General features: G+C 36.7%; 1 protein-coding gene across 2 annotated transcripts in view; it reads left to right on the top strand.

Annotated features, from left to right (window-relative positions):
- The window catches only part of LOC147077682 (uncharacterized), a 50,583-nt gene that overhangs the window by 15,357 nt on the left and 12,371 nt on the right, over positions 1 to 22,855 (top strand). For both annotated transcript variants that reach the window (XM_085960669.1, XM_085960670.1), the window contains exons 2-4: positions 18,669 to 20,173; positions 21,443 to 21,479; positions 21,703 to 21,819. In XM_085960669.1, coding sequence (XP_085816795.1) covers positions 18,893 to 20,173; positions 21,443 to 21,479; positions 21,703 to 21,819 — 1,435 coding nt within the window. In that variant the 5' untranslated portion in view covers positions 18,669 to 18,892. The remainder of the gene's footprint in view (positions 1 to 18,668; positions 20,174 to 21,442; positions 21,480 to 21,702; positions 21,820 to 22,855) is intronic.

Raw genomic sequence — 22,855 nt, 5'->3', positions numbered from 1 at the left:
TACGTATGATATTCAGTTTTATTCAGTGTACCTACCTATAATTTAATTAGGACTTTAACTAAACTACCTACGTATATAATTTAAGTTTAAGAAATTTGGCTCTCAAAAGAAATCTCAATCGTTGTACTGTTGATATTTGGCTCTATTGACTAATGAGTTTGCCGACCACTGGGCTAGGGTATTTGACGGGCCCCCTATCCACCGCTTAGATTAAAGGCAGTGTGAAACACTACATTAACGTTTTTCAAATTGTGTTTTAGTTCAAATTGAGGGTACTTATACAGTGAATTATTGGCGATTTTCAGTACGTCATCTACTTTAATAATGGAGCTGTCGACACATAATAATCAGAAAATATATTGTATTAAATAAATATTATATATAAATTAAAATGTTCATAGTCATGAAGTAGGTATAATAGCGCCGCAGGCGACTTTTTTTACTATTAAAGCTAATTTATGATATGTGTTTATCTCACTTATCTGGTCAACCCGACACGCCGGGCCCCCCACAGCCCGGGCCCCCAGGCTAGACCTGTCAACCCTCCCCAGCCATGACCTATACCAATCCGGAATTCGGGTGGACACCGAGAATTTCATTAGGGAACGGGTTTCTAAAAAAACCTGACATTAGTGTTTCGAAATTTTTGTATTAGAAATTAAAATCTAAGAAATATTACTAAAAATGGTGCTGGAGAATTACAAATCATTTTTTGCCGTGTTGTTTGTCTAAGCCCAAGGTATAGTTTATTGGCTTTCGATTTCAATATGTAAAATCATTCTGATGATTTTCATATTTTGGGGGGGGGCCAAGGCCCCCTGCCCCCCCCCTGGGTGCGCTACTGCGATCTACGTACCTACCCATATTACTTATTTAATTAAACATTATTAATTTTGATTATTTTTATCTCCCGGTTTCTGCAGTGCAAAAAATATACACTATTAATAAAGTAAAGTTTAGTGATAATACTCATACTTAAATCGAAATCGATAGAGTTTTACTAATTGTGGTTTTGCGTCTTCGTTTTCTTGACAATTCTTCATACAGTCTAGTACAGGATTGGCGAACCTTTTTACGTACGCGTGCCAAAATGACTACTAAGTAGTAGCTTCACTAAGTTTTTGTTTCTTATTTGTTGCAGTCATTTTTGTTGGTAGAAGAAGTTGTTTGTTTAATGTATTAACTAGTTTGCTTCTTTACGCAAAAATTGACACCAGAATTACAGTGGTCTCAAGCATTGTAAATCGATCAAAATTAGAGGTTCGCGGTGCGGCATTCCCCGTCGCCTGATGAGGTTAGTGCAGTGGTGGCCAACCTTTTGCATACCATGCGCCATTTTTTTTCACAGACGAGTTCAGATGCGCCATACAACTCGAGCACCTTTTCAACCTTCTTACGTTCACGGTTGGGATTGGAAAATAGGGATAGGGATAGGGGTAGGATCTGCTTCGCTTAGGGGAGGAAAAGGAATAACTCAATCACGCAATTAAAATAATTAAATTATGCCAGTTCAAAAAACACACGTTTATTGTAGCACCATTCTACAAAAGTCAGAAATGATATCTTGGACGAGAGGGTGATCGTTGTCGTGGACGCCGCTGATGGTACAACAGCTGCCGGAGAGTCTCGTTTGGTGAAGATAACTCTGGACCACAGTTGTTGGATGTGGTGAGATAGAGGGAACTCTGAGCGGGATGGATCCTACAATTGTAAACTGATGGGTAAGAAGTCTACGTTAAAGTTCTCACCACCACCCGTCATATATTTACAGCCGTGGATATGCATGGCCGTTTTCCATGACGCTTTAAACGTGTCTGAAAGAAGTGATTTTAAGTGCTCATTCCGTCCCGAGACGGAGCCGAACGGGACTGATGCTGCAACCATGCACGTCTGACTTGAACTGAGAGCGTTCAGGTGTTGAAAATATGAAGATGGATTCAGTTATCGCGCCTACTTCAAAAGAATAAGTAGGCGCAAAGATGCAATGCGCCACATTTGGCCACCACTGGGTTAGTGCGATAATATTATATGTGACGCATAACGCCTCAAGGACCGACCTATGTAATTATATATTTCCATTAAATGTAATGCTTATTCTTGAAGAGTATTTGCCTGCTATTTTTTTTATATAATGCGATCTGTCATTATTATTAGATATTTTTTTCTCTTAAAACGCGTACCATGCAAATTAATCTCACGCGCCACTGGTGGCTCGCGTGCCATAGGTTCGCCACCACTGGTCTAGTAGACTGAGTCTACACTGCAACCTTACGACACCAGTGACCCTATAAGTTTGAATGAATTGTTGTTGATAACGATAATTACTATTAGTTTCAGTGAAAGCACGATTTCCAATCAATTCTATACCCGAGAGGAAAACTGGGTTAATGTATAAACGTATTTTTTTCAGCCGACGCGAACAATTAAATACTGTTATAAATTATCTTCAGCTATTCGTTTGTTTATCGATGGATATTTTGTGCGTAGCGTGTTCGACATATTATATAAATTAAAAATCGCATGAGTTTCAATTGACATAACTTCGTTTTTTGATTCGACTGAAAAAGTTGCGATTCTCGATTAGCTACTTGACCGGATTACCCTTCGGGTTCAGAATTTAACCCTTCACTCTGAGGTTACATGTAAATTGTACGTAAAACATTTCACCGTGGCACAGTTCGCCGTGAGCTTTATATCAGACAGAGATAACCGTATACTATACGGTCTCCAATTTTATTAGATTCAATATGAGCATTAATTCAATTTTTATAGCCGATTTTGGCAAAATTCATGAATTCAAGAATGACAACCTAACCTAACCTAACAAAGAATCCAGTATATCGGCTATTTTCAAAATTTGTTTGCTGCTGACTTCCTGTAAGTAAAGTGTAAACCGCCAAGAACCGTCTTTTATTGAGACATGAATTTTATACGGCCACCTATTTCCGATACAACATTTCACGGTGAAGTGTGATACGGCGAACTGCATACGTACAAGTTTCCGAACACAAGCCCAAAGATAGTCTCCAATCGAAATTCACTACACATATTGTATATTTTTAATATCCTATTATAGCAATTAGACACCATTAGTGAAGGGCGGACGTAGGCTGTTAAGATCCGACATAAATATTGCACAATAAACTTTGTCATTCAAACATATTTGTTTTCATTGTACTAATGCTAAAATGTATATACAGTGTTTGTTATTTTTTTAATTCAATTAAACGCTGCCTAATTCAAGTCATACCTACTAGATAATAGTCAAAAAATATTTTATAGATAGAATTTTTTATCGATTATGGTTTGGTCTGGACTAATTTTGTTTTTGATTACACCATCCGTAATTTATGTATTCTTAATTCAACGAAAACATCTAAGTATGGCTGAAAACTTGTACACTATTTTTGTCGGATCGCCCATAGCATACTACTTAAACTATTATAGTTTTGTTTAGGCAGGGTTTAATTGAATTTAAAAACTTACCAACTCCAAATTGTATTCTTAGTTAAATGAAATCAAATAAGTATGACTGACAAAGCTTAATGTGCACTATTTGTCTCGAATCTTAACAGCCTACTTCCACCCCTCGCCACTGTTAAGACACTTTGTATAATTATGTCATCGTGTCAATAAATTCTTAATTACGCACTACTCCAAACATTGACTGAACGAATTTAAATAAATAATTCTGAAAAACACATAAGTATTTATTTATTATTAGAAAAGAATCTATACACGCCAGTGGCGAAGGGTGGAGGTAGGCTGTTAAGATCCGCCATAAATAGTGCACAATAAACTTTTTCAGACATACATATTTTTTTTCATTGAAATAAGACTACAATTCACAGAAAGTGTTGGTTAGTTTTTAAAATTAAATTAAACCCTGAGAAACCAAGCGATATTAGATAATAGTTAAAAAATACATGTCTATCTATAAAATATCTAAAATTATGCAATTAAATCATACATAACTTTGAATATTTTATAGATAGAATAATATTTTTTATTTATTATAGTTTGGTTTAGGCAGGGCTTAATGAAATAAAAAAAATGAACCAACAATATGTGTAATATGTATTTTTAATCCAACGAAAACAAATAACTATGAATGAAAAAGTATGCACAATTTTGTCGTATCGCCCAAATTAGGCCAAAACTATTATGGTTTTGTTTGGGCAGGGTTTAATTGATTTTCAAAAACTAACTAACATCATCTGTAAATTGTAGTCTTAGTTCAATAAAAACAAATACATATGACTAACAAAGTTTAGTGTGCACTATTTATAGCGAATCTTAACAGCCTACCTCCACCCTTCGCCACTGATACACGCTTACAACAATCGAAGTCGCTCACCATCTTCTGTCTTCGCAGTGCATGTCAATACCATGCAGCTCCAACATGTGGATATTTGGCGGATACCGGAATCCGGTTACCTTGAAGAAATGACGGGCCAGATTGAGACGCTTTAGGCACCAGGCCCCTGGTCCGCTCTCTCTTCGACATAGTCATTCGACGCAAGTATCAGGTGTTTTCGAAGCTCGCAAATGGTTAAACTCAAGTGTTTAACAAGCCTATTTTTTAGTTCTAACCGAGAATATCTACAATATATTTTATATTTTCGATTCCTATCCAAACAATGGCAAGGGACTTAGTCAGGGAACTCATCTGTTCTGTAGACTTGGTTCTGTCAAAATAATTAAGGCTATACTTCAGCTGGGGCACTATCTAAAACGATCGTGACTGCGTGACAGATTGTGCAAACGACGCGTGCAGAACAACACATAATTTGTCATAAAAATTCAACATGCGTCCATTTAATGTTATGTTTATTATTCTATCAGCAATAATAATAATATATATTTATTGACATGTTTTCTTTTTCAAGTAAATGGGTAACGTTATTTAGTCATCTTTACACGATTTAAGAATTAATTCCCCCGACGCCATCACAAAACAAATTGACGTGTTCACAGCTCGACTTTCGCTCTCCAAAATTTCGTCGCACCTATAGTTGAAAATTATTTGCCGTTTCACTGAAGTATGCTCTTAAGCGAATCTCAGGGTTCCGAGGTTTAGTTCCCGTCCGAGGTAGCACGGGCTAATAATTTATTTATTCACAGTGAATAATATAATTCCCTCTTAAAATGTTACTATCAACGCGTATCGTACAATGTCATATTATTTTTTATAGTTTTTGTTGCGTAAATGCTAACTAAATGTCAGACTAATAACTGAAGCATCTGGGACATGGATCATGATTATGAGTATTATGACATCAGTGAATCGGTCACTATAATGCAGTGATTCTTAACCAGGGCTCCGCGAGCTGAGTCAATAGTTCACAGAAAATTTGAAAAAGATTGCATAAAAAGTAAAACATGAAACCATTTAACCGAATATTTAATGTGATCTATTTTTCAAGCAATTCTAAAATATTATAGTACCTACCTAACAGCAGGAGTTTTCTTTACGAAGGAACTTTTTGTTGCAATAATCAAAGGAATTCAGTTTTCAGTACCTACGTTATGAATGTACCTACCTATTTTATTTCTGTCAAAGCATTTATAACTTGTAAATTGATGTTACAGTTGCAGTACAGAATATATATAATATTGCTATATCATAAAATATAAATATACCACATAATCGTGAAGTTCGATAGTTTTGACATAAAATAAATAACGTAGAAAATAAACACCCACGGTGGCCGCGCGGCTTAAGCGTTGGACTATAACGCCGTGGGTCCCAGGTTCGAATCCTGGGTCTGGCAAGTACACATATTGTTATTCAATTTGTGTATATCAGGGTATGGACCTAATAGGTTGAGCAAGTGGCTGACATCCATTTCTCGTAAAAAAAAATCTGTAAATACAAACTTCTACTCTGTGGAGGCCCATGTGATCCTATTAGGATCTGACATGGTCGAAAGAAGAAAATAACGTAGTTAGACCAACGCCGAGTGAGAGAAAACGGCTTCAGAGCAGTCAGAAATAAAATGGTAACAATAATTTTAATTTACCCTTCGTAATTCGTGCGCAGTATATGAAATCGCAATCAGCGCAATTTTAAGCTTAAGTAACTAAGTTATTCCACTATATCAATTATTATTGATGTGTGTTATTTTGGTCTGTTTTTTTTGACAAACATAACTCGTGTATCGAAATTTTCATTGGGTAGGTACATGTAGGAGTTCCACAAAATGTCTCAAGGGTTCCGCCATTCAAAAAAGGTTAGAAATCACTGCTGTAATGTGTCGTGCATGTGTGATTGGACGGAGGCAGTCGTATTTTTTCAGGAATAGTGTATTGCAGTACCAGCTACTAAACTACTGTTTTCTATACATTACAACTAAGAATGGCAGTCCCGGGCAGATTTTTAGTCTGCTTCAAATTCGTCCGATAAGAGAAAGACCTGTGTTCAAATCCCACTCGGCACAAGATATTTTCTAGGAGCGAAGAGATTAATTTTATGCTTATGCGATTCATTTGAGCTATTTAAAAAAAATGTCCATTGAATTTTGGGGGCGGTTGTGACCCCCGTATGCGTGCCTACCGACCGTAAGTACAAATTCAGATAAATTTATTTTAATATATACTCATATCATGGTTAACTTTATTATATGAACTGGTATGAATTAATTAGCTATATTACGAATAGTGGCATGGGAAGGTGGACAAAGCGCAACAAAATAAACCAATGGCTAAGTAGGCAGACAAGAGTATGCGATGTGATGAAAGTCGCAAAGCAGATGAAATGATAAAGAGCTATTATATCATCACATGGCGAGTGGACAACCGCTGGACAAATGCCGTCATACAATGGTACACAAGTGTCACTAAACCACCAACAGGGACATCATTAAACCCACTAAATCGACGAACTAATAAACTCCGGTGGATGTAGGTGGCATCGAAGAACTAGGGACTGACAAGGGCGCACACAGAAAAATGATTAGAGAAGGGTCCATTTCGAAAAAAATATCCATAATAATTTACTAGTTAATAAAATCTAGCAGGTGCCACTGATGGACTCCCGTACTTTTCCGAATACATTGCCCATACTCAAACACTCCGTACTTTGAGCCTAGCGATAAACGCCGGTATATCTAAGACGGTTCGCTTACGAGTTATTGCGAGCTGTCGTATCCACAAGTGGTTATCGAATACGCGTGGGTTAACTGTCATAATTATTCGAATCGTTAGTGTCCGTTTGTATCGTTCGTCTGTCTTGTAGTTTAGTCATGCCGCATCGGAATATTAAAGCAAACATTTTATGCCCCAGATAGTCGCTCAAATTTATAAGTGCCACGGTGTTCCAGCGGCCTCAGGCCTTGCGTGTCGACGAATGTCGAGAGTAGTGGGGTCAACCTATTGAGAAGGAGAGGTCCTAAAAAAGACTAAGAAGAACTAACATTCCTTTTACCTGATTAATTAATTATATATTTTATGTTTCGAGGGGGGGTCCGGACCCGTAAACCACCCTTGTGTGCGCGCTGGGTACCGATAAGAGTGGGTGGGGAGCTATGGGATCAACCACGGCTAATGATGAATTACCAATTGGTGTTTGCAAATATTGAGATGAAATAAAATTATGTGCAATGCCCATAATTACCTGCGACAACACCAAACTCTAAAATACCCACTGGAATGCATATCATATTTCTGTGCCAATTAATTAACGGATAGTGCCTACACATCTAGGCTGCGTGATATTAGTTCACTTCGCATGCATTAATTAGTCAACCCCGTATTGTTTTTTTTTCACGTTAATTCTTGATGCGAGACAATTAGTACGGGTAATTGAATTACATTATATTTATTCCGTTAAGTCCTGGCGGCCGTGTGTATCGTTTTGGCGATGCTATACAGTCTTGGTCACAGCTAATTGTATAATAATAGAGTGGAAGTCTGTAATAATATGATAGACATATGAAAGCCAGTCGCTATAAGACCAAGACCTTGATTGCAGTTTTGGTTTATTTTTTATTTATTTATTTAAAAAAAGACACGTTGAGCACATAACAAATTATTAATTCAAGACGTTCACAACATGACATTTAGAATAAAAAATACAAGTAAATCAACTAGAGAAAAAACAAGGTAGAGAAAAAAAACAAAACAAAATAATTTTATAGAAAAGAAATAAGTAGGTACTTAAGTAACATAAAAAACAACAATAATTAAAAAAAATACAAATTAAACAATAAAATAGAATTTTCAATACAGAATAGGTACATAATGCATCGCTAAAAATGTCTACATCTCTAGGGAGTGCATTGATTAGCCGCACAGACTTCGCTTTTGATGCCTGGTGAGCCTGACACGAGGAAACAGCTTTCACTCAAAATAGGTCATGGGACCACGCATGTAATTGACGGGTGCATCATCATCTTCGGCACTACAACCCAATGTGGGTCTTGGCCGCCTCCAGGAAATGTCTTCACTCCCCTCTGTCTGCCGCAAGCTCCCTCCACCGCCTCAGTCTCAGGCATGCTGTGTCTCTTTCTATACAGTCCAGCCACCGCAGTCGAGGTCTCCCGACCCTCCTTTTCCATTCTGGTCTGTTGAAGAGAAGCCTCTGGTGGTTGGGTGTCTTCCACCCTTGAGACATGGCTTGCCCAACGAAGTCGCCCCACTACAGGGGGATCTTCATACAACGCATATAATTCATGGTTGTACCTTACTCGCCACGTGCCACCCTCCTCACATACAGCTCCGAAGACTCTTCTTAATATCTTTCTTTCAAAGATATCCAGCTTCCTCTCATTTTTTTTTGATAAAGCCCAGCATTCCGACCCATAGGTTAATATGGGTCTGATGAGGGTTTTGTATAACTTTATCTTCACGGGTGCATAATAATTCAAATTTTCTAGAATATTGGGATTGGAAACTATACCACGTGAGAGCAGGGACCCTGGCAAACAGCTCCGCTCGGTCGGATCCCATCAACGGGCAGTCTCAGAGGACGTGTTCAGCATCTTGATGGTCGTGCCCGCATGTGCATTCCGGCCCATGTCCTATCAAACGTAAACCATCCAGCTTGGCTACGAAGTCACCATGGTCGGTCAGGAACTGTCAACAACCAGTGTGTTGGTCTTAATTATCTCGTATATACAGTGTAATGAGCTTAATTGTAATATTCAAGCAGATTTTAACTTGTCAAGCTATAACGTCCGTTTCCCCCGGTAACAGGCCGGTACAGGTATCGACACCTATATTGCCGTATAAGGAGCATGACATAGACCTGCGACGTACCTTAGAATTAGGCCAGCTAACCATCGACAGATAAATGGTTACAATTTACTATTCTTAAATCTAATTTTCAAATATAACACAAAATAAAACTCCATAAGCTGGTTCCATAAGTCAGATATTGGTGCATACAAGTTTGATACGGTCGACAGTTTCATATATCTTGGTTCTCGTAACTCAACATAATGATATTACAGAAGAAATCAACAAGAGAATCATGTCTGCGAATAAATGCTACTTTGGCCTCTTAAGACATTTTAAGTCCCGCATACTACGAGTATCTCGCCGAACTAAAAGCACTCTTTACAAGACACTTGTAAAGCCAGTGCTCACCTACGCATCGGAAACCTGGACATTAACTCTGCGAAATGAACGAGCCCTGAACATTTTTGAAAGAAAAATTCTCCGCCGTATATATGGACCGATCAGGGACGGCACCAATTAGAGAAGAAGATATAATGCTGACCTCTACGGGCTGTACGAAGATTGCAGCGCAGTTCAATCAATTAAGATTGGGAGACTGCATTGGCTAGGTCTTGTGCACCGTATGAATGACAATGAACCGGTAAAGAGAGTGATGTCCAGCAATCCAATAGGGCGTAGAAGAAGAGGCAGGCCAAAGATTCGCTGGTTGGATGGAGCTGCCAGTGACTGCCGTATTCTGGGGGTACCGAATTGGAAAGCGGCCACACTGGATAGGAACTGGTGGAGGGAGCTGTTGGAGGAGGCCAAGATCCACACCGGGTTGTCGCGCCCCTGATGATGATGATGATAAGCTGGTTCCGGTCTAATCCCCGAAAGGGGGTCAATTTTGTTCATTGCCAGAGTGCCTAAAACTTAGCAACAACTATAATTAACTACATATTATTATTATTATTATATTGCCGTATACTTATGTTGAAACTTCACAATATATAATTGCATTCTATACGTCTTACGCGTGTTGGGAAAATAAATTAGGTTAGGTATTATGAACACGCACACTGCATTATTGTGTATCTATGTCACTCTACGTTCTATATTTAAATTCCGAGATGTAATATCTTGAATGATCCATTCGAGGGGCAGTCCTCCGGCCAGATAAATCCGTCGACGTATTTTAGGCCCGCATTTATTTTTAATTATTTTAACAGTCCCCTCTCCGGTCCAATGAGTTTGAAGTAATTTAATAAAAACAGAACCGCCATATTATACCCAAATAATCGTTCACGGCCGCCGGACGCAATTTGGTCCGTATGAGTAAATCCCAAAGAAAATTAGCTTACGTGAGTTAACTAAACGTTACGACGGATATTATTAATTTTAACAACTCAATCCGTCCGATGCACTATGTTGAATTATACCAATTTAGGCAAGTGCAATTATTAATTTAATCCAATCAATTTTTTTATATTAATTAATAAGAACACTAAGCAAGCCACCTTTAGTTAAAACAAAACTAGCGACGCAGCACAATACTGGTCTCGACCATGCATTATAATCAGTGGCGGTTCGTGGATAAGATATTTGGAGGTGCTGCGGTTGATTAAAAATAAAAAATAAATGTTTATTTGGATTATATTTTACTATTAACATCAAAATTAAATATAAATCATTATAGCTATATTTCTTTAATCGTTGTGGCGCGCGTGCTCATGTGCGACGTAGAAACGGAGAAATTCTAAAATCGGACTGTCTGACCGGCAGTACCGATTAGGTTTACAGCTGCGAGCTCCGCTCCCCGCGCCCGCTCGAGAATATTCTATTGAAATCGGTACTGTGCAAAATCAAGTACCTATCGCGGTGTATGATAATATTATTGGACATTGGATGTATCGCCGCGCGGGCGAGCTTATTACACGCTTAATAATTTTGATATTTTCGTATAATATACATATATTTATGTATATTATAATATTACATTTTTCTCAATTCTGGGGGTGCTGCAGTTCCGCAGTGCATATGGACGAGCCGCCACTGGTTATAATTATAACGGGACTACATCTCATAGCAGAGAGTAATGTTGGCGAACCTTTTCCGGGTGCCAAAAAAATCTATAAAAATATTCGTAAATAATTTTTTTAAATTGTAAAATTTTTAACTTAACCGAGCGCTTCTCTCCAAAAAGATCCGCCCAGATTACAATATATCAAGAGCTTTTCGTTGTTGTTCTATATCCCAAAATGTCAGGACGTTTTTTCCCTTCTTTGTGGTTTGCTACTATTAAATGTCCATAATTTTACTCGTCGTTTAGTTTTCTTTTCTAATCATCTTTATTTTAATGTATATAATTATTTTCCTTTTCTCAAACGAATATTTTCCGACTAAATTTCTTCAAGGCATGCTCGCCTTTCATAGCTCATAGGTCACTTTTGATCTTAAAGCATTTTTCCTAACTCTCACGTGGTATAGTTTCCAATTCGGATATTCTAGAAAATTTGAATTTTTATGCACCCGTCAATTACGTGCGTGTTCGCAGCCATGACCTATTTTGGGTGAAAGCTGTTTCTTCGTGTCAGGCTCACCAGGCACCAATAGCGAAGGCTGTGCGGCTAGTCAATGCACTCCCTAGAGATGTAGATATTTTTAACGATGCATTAAGTATTGTTTTTAAATTTCTATGTTATTTTTTTTTTTTTTTAATAATTATTGTTATTTTATTTTATTTCTTTTCTGTAAAATTATTTTTTGCTTTGTTTTTTCTCTAGTTGATTTACTTGTATTTTTTATTCTAAATGTCATGTTGAACATCTTGAATTAATGATTTGTTATGTGCTCAACGTGTCTTTTTTTTTTTTTAATAAATAAATAATTATTGACTAGGTCCTACGTCTCGTTCAGCTACCTGTTTTAAATTAACCAGGGTTGATGGGCTCTATAATTCTCCTGGATCCGGGGTAGGATCTTCTTTTCGGTGACGGTGGGATATTCATCGGGCGTATCGTCCGGTGTCCTATAAGCTCGAACCAAATTGTGGTGCATGTCGCGGACTATCACGTGACGTCACAGTAAGCTGGCGCTACGGGAAAAGTGTGTAATGTCGTTGATCTTGGTGTTTAAAATATATACAATATATACATATAAATATACACTTTTCGAATGTCATGTCAAAATCACGTTTTTTTAATTTTAACGGTTGGCACTATGTATTTTCGATAAGAATGTTGTCTATTATTATCTATGGTTTGCAGGTTGGGTTCTGTTCAAAATATAATCTATGGATGTTATTGCCATCGATGGTGTAATTTTCGTTGAGTGAGTAGCTTACTAATCGATTCAAGTCCAATTACTTTGAATCGATCCAAATTCTAAATTCAAAAATATTCCATCCTGAGAACACAGAAATGATACTACGCATTATTGCCAACAGAATAAAAAAAGAACACCAAAAACAAACATGGAATAAAATGTAGGCGGACTGCAATACCAATTTAGTAACCAGCCGAAAACTTATGCAATAAAAAAAGTATTATTTTTCATTGCTTAAAATATGCTAATGGCGAATTGACCGCAACTTTTTTAATCAACGTAAAACCTCGTTTATAAAGGTACCGCTTTGAGAGCTACGATTTTTATTAAATTGCACTAATGAATTATTTGCGGTGCGACAAAATTATCGACATTGCTCGCTATTTGTGCGACTGTTTTATTACTCCAGCGAATCATAGTTCACACAATAAATTAGGACCAAGTATGTCACGAGATAAGTAACACTCATAAATTACGGCGGGGGGGGGGGGGGGGTTATCGCCTTCACGGAAGGAAGAATAACCCCCCTTCACGTCTAGCAAATTCTGACGAAAATACAATATTCCTAACCGAAATTTATCAGAAAGCATGCATATTTTTTTCTTATTATAATGTATTAATGTGTAGAGCGTTTTGTCTATTCAGTTCAGATTTTCGAGAAGTTGAGTCACAGTTTTAGTTTTCCATCTTTAGTATGCAGGTGGGAACTAAAGATCAGCTGGTTTTCCGTACGTCATCACGATGTGTGGTATCGTCAGATGTTGAAAAAACCTTCTTCTAAATTTAAGAAATTGAAACAAAAAGAAACAACCACTGATCCACTGATTAAGTTACCTATAAGTGACAGAAAACTTCACACTAGGTACTGCTTTGACATTTATTTGCCAATTTGCAGGGCGTATAATAGGGTGTGTAGATAATGCAGTTCGCCGTATCACACTTCACCGTGAAATATATCGATAATATATGTCCGTATAGTAAAGACCGTCCAACCTCTTTGGGTCGTATAGTACTGACATAAAATTCATATCTAAATAAAACACGGTTATTATCGGTTTACGCTTTACAGGAAGCCAGCAGCAAACAAATTTTGAAAATAGCCGATATACTGGATTATTTGTTAGGTTAGGTTAGGTTTTCATTCTTGAATTCATGAATTTTGTCAAAATGTACTATGAAAATTGAATTAATGTTCATATGGAATCTAATAAAATTGGAGACCGTATAGTATACGGTCATTTCTTTCAGATAAGAGAAAAGCTCACAGCGAAATGTACCGCGGTGAAATGTTTTACGTACATTTTATATGTAACCTATCGGCATTATTATATAATATGTAGTTGAAAATCATCTAAAGCCGTTTATAAATTCACTCGAGTATGTACCTAAACATAAAGGTAAGGAAATTGAAATGGGATATGGGCGATGTTAATATACAATTTGACGAGTTTACCAACTTGATAATGCATAATTTCAAATGTCATATCACTCATAACAGAATATCATAATATACAGTCGAACTTGGTTATTACGATCACGGAAATAGCGAAATCTTGGATGTAATGAGGAAACATTCGTTGACATTTTAGTGTATGATTTTCTCCATACATTTATCCACTTTTATAACGAGCTACTCCTAGGGCAGTGGTCGGCAAACTCATTAGTCAATAGAGCCAAATATCAACAGTGCAACGATTGAGATTTCTTTTGAGAGCCAATTTTCTTAAACTGAAATTATATAATATGTACACTATTTATTACCTGAATAAACTTTATTTTTTTGGTAAGTTTGGGTAAGTCAGATTTGTATCTTAATGTTTTTAATTTTAAGCATGATTCCAGGTTCTCATCAATAAGACGACGTCTCATTTTACTCTTAATTTCCTCTCTTATACATCTCTTTACTAACCACAAAACATGCAATATTAACATTGTTGGAAGATTGTATTCAGTAATTAAATACAGAACTTGATTTTTCTTGACTCTTCTAAAGTTTCTCAACTGCATTCTTCCTTGAATCACAGTCAGGATATTTAGTGCTAAATGACGCGTGTTTAGTTGTAAAGTGTCCGTCCAACTTTGACTTCACGACACGGTTTTCGTCATCTGTTTTTCTTTGTTTCTTCTTTGTAGCTATGTAGGGCGATGTAGCCAAAAAGGGCAGAGGGTATTTGTGGAAGAGCCGCACTCAAGGGGCCAAAGAGCCACATGTGGCTCGCGAGCCGCGGTTTGCCGACCACTGTCCTAGGGTATACCGAGCAAAACTGTTGATGTGTCGATCGTTTAAAAACATTTTCGACCCTAAGCAATAAAATCCGACCGGGAAGTTAACTAGACCGGTGCCGCCGGGATCGGATTACGTTTATGACACTAGTTAAGTGTCTTAAGTACCCAATTGGTGTTTTCGCCGACAACACTGTAAAAGTATCCACGCATATGGTTGAAATTGCATGTAAAAATCCAAGCTTTGTAAAGTCAGTAGGCACCTACCAGCGCCGGCGTCTCAGCACTTCATTACAATATACAACTTCTTTTGTAGTTTACAGTGACGTCCCGTGGGGGTAGGTAGATTGAGCGTCGCTTGTTAGCGGCAAATTGAGGAGAATCATTATTGATATAGCAATAGCTACCTAAACTTAGTAATAACGAAAATATCCTTCCATTAAAAAGCCCTTGGTGAAGAGCAATAACACGTGCAGGTTTGCAAATAATATTTGAATTATAGGTAGGTACCTACATACTTACATAATTTAAAATTTATTCAAATTTAATATGTTTGCTAGTTATTTGCGAGTTTTGGAAGTTGTCAGGCGTATTTTTAAATGTATCTATCTGAAATCGTAGGCATTGTCTATTGAAGCAGATAATATGGCATTTAAATTAGATTCAGTGGTATATATTATCATGTTAGCAATGTATCCACCATACAACACATATCTTAGATATTGGAGTCATGAAAGGATGATAAAAAGTACTGTTAACTATGAAAAATGTGGCGGCGTTTTGGCACTGCCTAGGGGCGACATTTTGTCTAGGGACGTCACTGGTAGTTTATGAGTGCCATGATTGTTTCGGGGATTTTTACGATGGTTTTAAGATTTTTTATGTTCTATGCTTAATAATAGAAGGTGGCGCGACAAATGTTAAATCGAGTAATGCTTATAACGAGCAAATTCAGTCGGTCCCATCTTCCTCGTAATAACCAAGTTCGACTGTATTATAGTCCAAATTCTTTGGGTAGGTATCATAGTTTCAACTTATTTGTCGTCGCCATCTGACCACGTTCCTAGGTACTCAACTTCGCAAGTCCGTTAATTTGTGATAATGAGGGTTTTGCCTGCGACTGATCTAACTGCCCTCATTTTTAGACTTTGCAACACAACCAATTTTGGCTGTAGGTACATATTATCTATCTGGCCTCGATCCCATATATCATAATTAGTCTGAGGCAAATTATACAGATGCGTGTTTTGCTGTGTTTTCTCATGTTTTTTTCTTCTTCTAAACAATGTCTTGTAAATATCCTAAGGTGTCTTTAGCTTCATTCGCTTGCCATTTAATAATAATTACACTATTGAGATCTTGTAATCTGAGCAGATCCACCCCCGGATATCTAAACTACACAACGTAACCTGCTCTAAATTGGAGAGAGAAGATTGGTGTTGTGAATCTCAAGTTTGCTCTCATCGTCCCAAGACACACATGGAAATTTTGTTTTTTCGATAAATAATGTCACATTGAATGTATGTTCTATGTCCTAGGTTAGGGCTAGTGAACCTTTTTATGACTTGGTGAAAAATGTAACAGTGGGCGTGTCAAAGTATTTTTTAGGGTTTCCTTTCAAAACCAAAACAACAAAAAAACGACCCGTTTTTTGTCAAACAACTAAAAATGTAACAAAGGGCGTGTCAAGGTATGCCTAGATATAATATTTCCCTCTCCAAAACCACAAAAAGTCGATTCGTTTTTTTATAATATCGACTGCATTTTTTTTTCGACACTTCCAACAGAATTCCTCTCGTACCAAACGTGACACGCGTGCCCTAGCCTCGCCACCGCTGTCCTAAACACTACCATCTATATTCTATTTGTTTCTAAAATACTGGTCAAAGACCTCTATGTAGACCGGGGAGCATAAAATTAATGGCAACTGGATTATCCTACTGGATGTGGTATAACAGGCTACGGATCGAGTTTGAAAAAATATGTGACAAACTTTAACAGGTCTTAAAGAATATGTTATTTTTCAAGTTTGTCACGTAAATATAACGCGCATTTAATATTTGAGGACAGTCGGCGCACTTAGTTTTAGTTGGGTGTTATGTCACGACAGTCATTGAGTACTCTGCTTCAAAACCTTGGCCCTGGTCCATTACATGTCTATTTTATTAATCTTTTATGTGATATAGACACTAAATATTGTGAAACTTTACCTGAAAAAAAAATGTTGAAACTTCATTATCAAAATGTTCGCATTGCAGATTCATCTGTGGCAAACATCACGCCAGCATCTTATTAAAAACCGCGAGAATTTCACCACAATTTTATATTCACTCAGCAGTAAATTCAATACTAAAAAAATATATACCTATAGGTACAGATTTTACCAGAATTTATTATGAACCGATAATCGGTAGGTACATATTGTATTATTAATTACCTACTCCTACATACCTACACTGCAACATTCTTGCGCGAAACATGTTTGATTTGCACCGGAACCAAAGCATTCACATTGTAATACAAATAATGTAGCTACGAGTAATAACTGCCAGAGGCCTATTTTGGGAATCACTGTAATAGACATAGTAATTGTTATGAATAAACTTTGCGATTTAGGTATAATAACGTTTGTCGATCACCAGCATAAATGAATAGTAATTATAATTGAATATCAAATTAAAAATACCGTAGGTCAAGATTGTTTTCCGCGTACATATTTTTTTTCGACCCAAAAAAAATGGTTAGGTACTCCAGAGCTGGAAATGAAACCGGAACCGGAACCCTGACAACCCTTTAATTATTTTGGACCATTAAGTCCGATTCTTGGAAACCGCGAACGAGAACCCATTACAAATATCGGGGTTCCAGGGGTTCTATTGTTTTTTTTTTTTTAATTCGGAGTTACCTAGTTATTCAACAATATATCTAGATATTTATATAAGTGATATAAATTATTCGGACGAAATGTTTTATATTTTTTATAATGTGTGGTACCCGTGTGCTCCATCATTTTAAACATAATAATAGGTAAATAAACCGACATAATTTTCGTGTTCTGAAATTAAAATTAAAATCGGAACCGATGTTTCCACTGGAAACTGGAACCGAACCATTGCAAAAATGTGGGTTCTAACAGCACTGGTTGTAACAGTTCTTCAAATTTAATGCGGATTATTGACCTTTTCGTTTCATGACAATAAATATTTCATTATTTATCCACTTACATACATAATTTATTTTTATTGTAAATTATAACATAACATTTATAACGCTGTGGCCGGTAACTGATCAATTTAAAACAATAAAAATTAATGATGATCGATGCAGTAGCCCATTGTCTGGCTGGCTTTATTTAGCTCAGGGTCAAGGAACAGCTCAAACCAAAATAATACAATGCATCCTGTCTATGAGGCACATTTATAAATTATAATAATCGACGTCAATTTAGAAAAAAAAATGATTTAAGTAATTAAAAAAAACAATGTAAGTACCTATAGTCCATTTAAATGGCAGTAATTTCGTGGGCCAGCTTCATCATCAGACGCCACTCATTGCTGGATCTCTTTGCTTATCAACCTACCATTATTTCTGTTTGCAAATGGAAAAGTGATAATATAAAGTCGTAGATTTTTTTTAATGTGTTGAATATGCCTTTTAACCATAATGCATATATTATGACCTATCAATTCATAAAACAGTCTAAACAAGTCAAGTTCACAGTGAAATATTTACGTTCAAATAAATGTGGTTTAAAAGTTGAGTTGAGTTTCCGTATGTATGATGTTGTCAACTTGTGTGTGTACAGTCTATTAGGTGTTAATATCAGTACGTACCTACCATGATATTTCTCTTCAGTTTTGAGGCTGGTTGGATAGCTAGATACCTACACTTACATACCACATTGGTTAAAAAAATGAACTTTTTATTCGTAGGTACTGATGATTTTTTTTTTCAAATTACAGATATCGTCGACAACCGCGGATGCCGCACTAAATGAAGAAGAAGTCGACATTGAACAATCGATCGATGATGATGATGTACCAATTTCGAGCGAGACCACACCGCCTCCCATTTTCACTCTCCGGCTCACTTTCGATATCAAGCCTGGAACTGCCCATACGCAGTGAAAAACACGGCGATCCGATGATTTTCCCGCCAAAGGAATCATCAACGAACCTTATCGAAAATGGCCGCCGCGCTCTCGTCCTTTCGCACGCCTGCCATATTCCGCTCCGGTTTGGAACACGCTGAGAACTTCGACTTCAGCTATTCGTATTCGGAACTTCCGGTTCTGCGATCGAGGAACGATTTAAAATTCGAACCGAACCAACAGCAACATGGCGGAATCCCGCGCAGACCCGTCAGCCACGAATGCTGCGTCGTAAAAAACGACGAGAACCCCGTCGCGCCCATCCAATGGAATCGGAATAATTTAAATTTGAATTTGGAACTGAAATACGACGATAGAAATTTCGTCACATATCAGGTCGGGGAACAGAACAATAGTAATAATTTCCAGGGGTTGAAATGCGATGAGGATTCTGAATTTGGGAAGAATGAAGGGGATTTGAATGGGGAAGTCGGGGAATGTGGACGGCAATCGGCGGGCGGCGGGCGCCGAGTGAGGAGGCGGTTCGAATTGCAGACGTCCTGCACGAACCTTCCGCCCGCTCGGCGACTGGCCGTGGTCCCTCCTGACCCGCCCGAGTACCCTGGCTCTCCTCGCAGGAGTGGCCTCGATTCCGACACCGCTACCGTCGGCAGGAGAAATGTTTTGAATAATATATTTCAAAAAGCCAACTACTTCAAAGACCCCGAGAAAAAGGTACCGTCCCCTAAAGGGGGAAATGTTAGTTTTAGAAGGTCGTTCGAATCATCGAAAAAATCACCTGAAGTCAGCGAGAATTTCAGGAAAATATTTGATTTTAGCAATAAGATATCTCCTGATAACAATTTTTATCAAAGGAAATCGTTTGATTCCTATAGTACTAATGTAAATTTGTTTGATAATAAGAAAAACTACAGAAACACATTTGATTTTACGGAAAAATCAACCGGTTTTTTGAGTGATAAAATTATATCGTCGACGAAATCCACGACAAAAAACGTGAACAATCGTAAAAACAGTGATAATATAGAAATAGTTAAAGAAGACAGTTCGGTGAGTTGTAATAAGAAAGAAGGTGGCGATAAAAACTCTGGAGTCGCATCGGCCGTGTGGCGACTTCGCAATTCGATCTTCTCCAGTTTGAAATTGCCCCGGAAGGTTTCGAAGATGGCCGCCCAGCAGCAGCTGACGTGCGGCGGGACGCTCGGGAGGGACGGGGGAAGGACTTACATGATGGGGGCCGGGTCCCTCAGTGTCGCTAGCAAGAGGAAGAGTGCAGTGGAGTTGCTCGCCGAGTCTAAGGCGTTCTATGTGAAGTCGGAAACTGTGCTAGATAGAAAACAGGAGCTTCCGTTACGGGTAAAATTAAAATAATTTTTGTATTTCATCATTGTTTCATCATTTTCTCCCCTTTAAATTGGGTCATTTCATTAGTAATTTATATTCAATAAATGATTCAAAAGTGTAATATACATAACTTGGAAAAGCTTCAGAAACATGCTTATTAGATAAATCTTAGAAATAATCATTGGCCGAATGGAATTTGATTACTAAGTGCGTACTTGTCAATTTTGCTACCAACGAAAATGTCCTTGCTGTTAATTCTTAATACCCACGTAACTGAGACGTTTTTTCCAATTGATTTCAAATGACCTTGATTTAAATTACAAAGGTGGTAGGCAATCATAATTATGTTTATGGAACTTGAAAAATATCCACAGTTATATGGGTATTAGGAATTATTACCAACTAGAAGGACACTTCAGCCGGTAGCTTAATTGATCATTCGCCCGGCGAGTAAAAGACATGTTCGAATCTCACTCAGTGTTGAAAACTGTAATTGACAAGAATAATATGACAGATAGGTAATAATCTAGTTGACAGAAAAAATGCTAAATTTCCTCAAAATCAAAAAGTCTAAAACCCATTTAAAAAAACTAAGTGCTAATTATGAATATTTTCACGAAAACCAAACGTAAAGAATAATTTATTGTTTCCCAGTAGGCCCTTTCTAAATCATAAGAAAAACGCTAATCTCAATCAGTTCAAGGTTTTAGGATTTTTCTAATCGTATTTCTAAAAAATATCCGAGATATGTATTTTCATTTAATTCTATTTGATTCTCTGTTTCAAAAACTAGTGAAATATTGTTGTGTTCCATAATTCAATTCACATACTACATAATATTTATTATTTCCTCATTCTCTGGTTGTCTTCTTCCTACAGTAGAGTCCCGATTTCCAAGTCATGACAATCAGATAGGTAACCGGACTGACGTATAATCCATAACTAACGTAAACAAGTTATGAATTGCTATAGAACAGAATGAAATATAGTTTTTTTACTGAAGATGTGTACATATTAAACAGAAATATACATTCATAAATTTTGGCAATGAAACATGTAATTAAAATCGGCATTAGGTACATAATATTATGTATTTACATTCTGGTTTTGGTTGAATATAATCAGTAATGTCGAATAGTTGGAACACTACTTAAATTGACTGAGAATTGTGGGGAATAACAGGGATTATTATAATAATGATGTTCATATTATACCCTCACTGTTCAAGTAATAATATGTCTACAAGAAAAATTCTGATATTTGATTGTTTATGGTTGACAGGCAAGCTCTGCTTTGAACAGTTCTACTGGAGCTCATTGTAAGTAATATTCTTCATACATATTATTTAATCTAACATTGAAAACACAAAAATCTATCTTGTTAGATATCTTTTTATTAAATTCATCTTTTACATTGCTTTATCAAATCTTCATAAAGCCTACTATGTGAACGAATCACGTGTCATGATAAATATTTTTTTCACCAAATAAATGCAGATTCTCTTGGAAAGATTATTTATGTTTATTATCATAAAATTATAGATGCAACATTATCAGGACGTCACAAACGTGGCGGAGGGGAAGCGTTACAGAGTCAACTGAGGAGATTGCTCGGATCCACGAGTACACAGTCGCCAGGAACTCCTCATGATTCTAGAAGTAAGTTCAGAAAATCTTAACCCTCGGAGCCACTACCTGTCAAATTATTAAATGTTTACCTTGTCTTAATTATTTGAAAATAATTTAATTACAAGAATTTGTTTTTGAAATGAACATATTGAAGTACTATGTTCACATACGTGCAAATTGATTTATTCTTCCATTCATATGTGTTGAAATTATAACGTGAAAAACTAATGACATCTATACCAGTAAGAAATTATTGGTATGAAAAACTCAAATAAATTTTGTTTGTAAACCACTAGAATAAGAAATAAGAAAGATTCAGAAATCTCTATACTTACAAAAATAATGTTTAAAAATTTTTTATAATTCATATTTAAGCTAAATATTCTCAAGTAAGTGGATAATTGAGGTATTTACAGTTATCAACGGATTATGTGTCTACATATCGCACCCTCGCAACTAAACCGCCACAAGTCCAAAATACGTGTTTTGAGTTAATTACTACGTTTCATTGTCTACCGTTCATAGTATATGTACCGAAAATTTCATATCTCTAAGTCATCAAATTCAAGTCAAAACTTTATTCAATATCTAAACATATTTCAAAAACACAGTACAAAAATGCGAAGGGTAAAAACTTCAAAGCTGATTTTCTCTGTTTGACGTTTTTTGGATTGTGGCAGTTTGGTTGCGATGGTGCGATATAAATATGTATCCTAGATAAAAAATTCAAGGTCATCCGATGTATTATAGAACATGCACATAAAGCACAAAGAAATTAGCATTATCCCTGAATTCAGAGGACACGTCAAACTTCATATTGCAATTACTCTATAACAAATGATTTCGAGATTTACCAACTTTTGGCAGTAACCCCATGATATTATAACAGTGAATCACTGTCCAAATGTTAATTATTGTTAATCTTTATTTAATAATCGTTTATCTCCATCCAACAGACATTCATCAACACTGATTTAAAAAAAAAATCTTTTTTTTTGTATTTATTATTTTTCAATCCTCATTTGTATTATATTTGGGCTGTGTTACGAATCTATATACGAATGAA

The sequence above is a fragment of the Rhyacophila brunnea genome, unplaced genomic scaffold (assembly GCF_057557595.1).
Source record: "Rhyacophila brunnea isolate RB1 unplaced genomic scaffold, BYU_Rbru_1.0 scaffold_12, whole genome shotgun sequence".
In the NCBI taxonomy this organism is placed as follows: domain Eukaryota; kingdom Metazoa; phylum Arthropoda; class Insecta; order Trichoptera; family Rhyacophilidae; genus Rhyacophila; species Rhyacophila brunnea.
The sequence above is the reverse complement of the archived record's forward strand: the minus strand, read 5'-3'. Positions and strand labels throughout refer to the sequence as shown.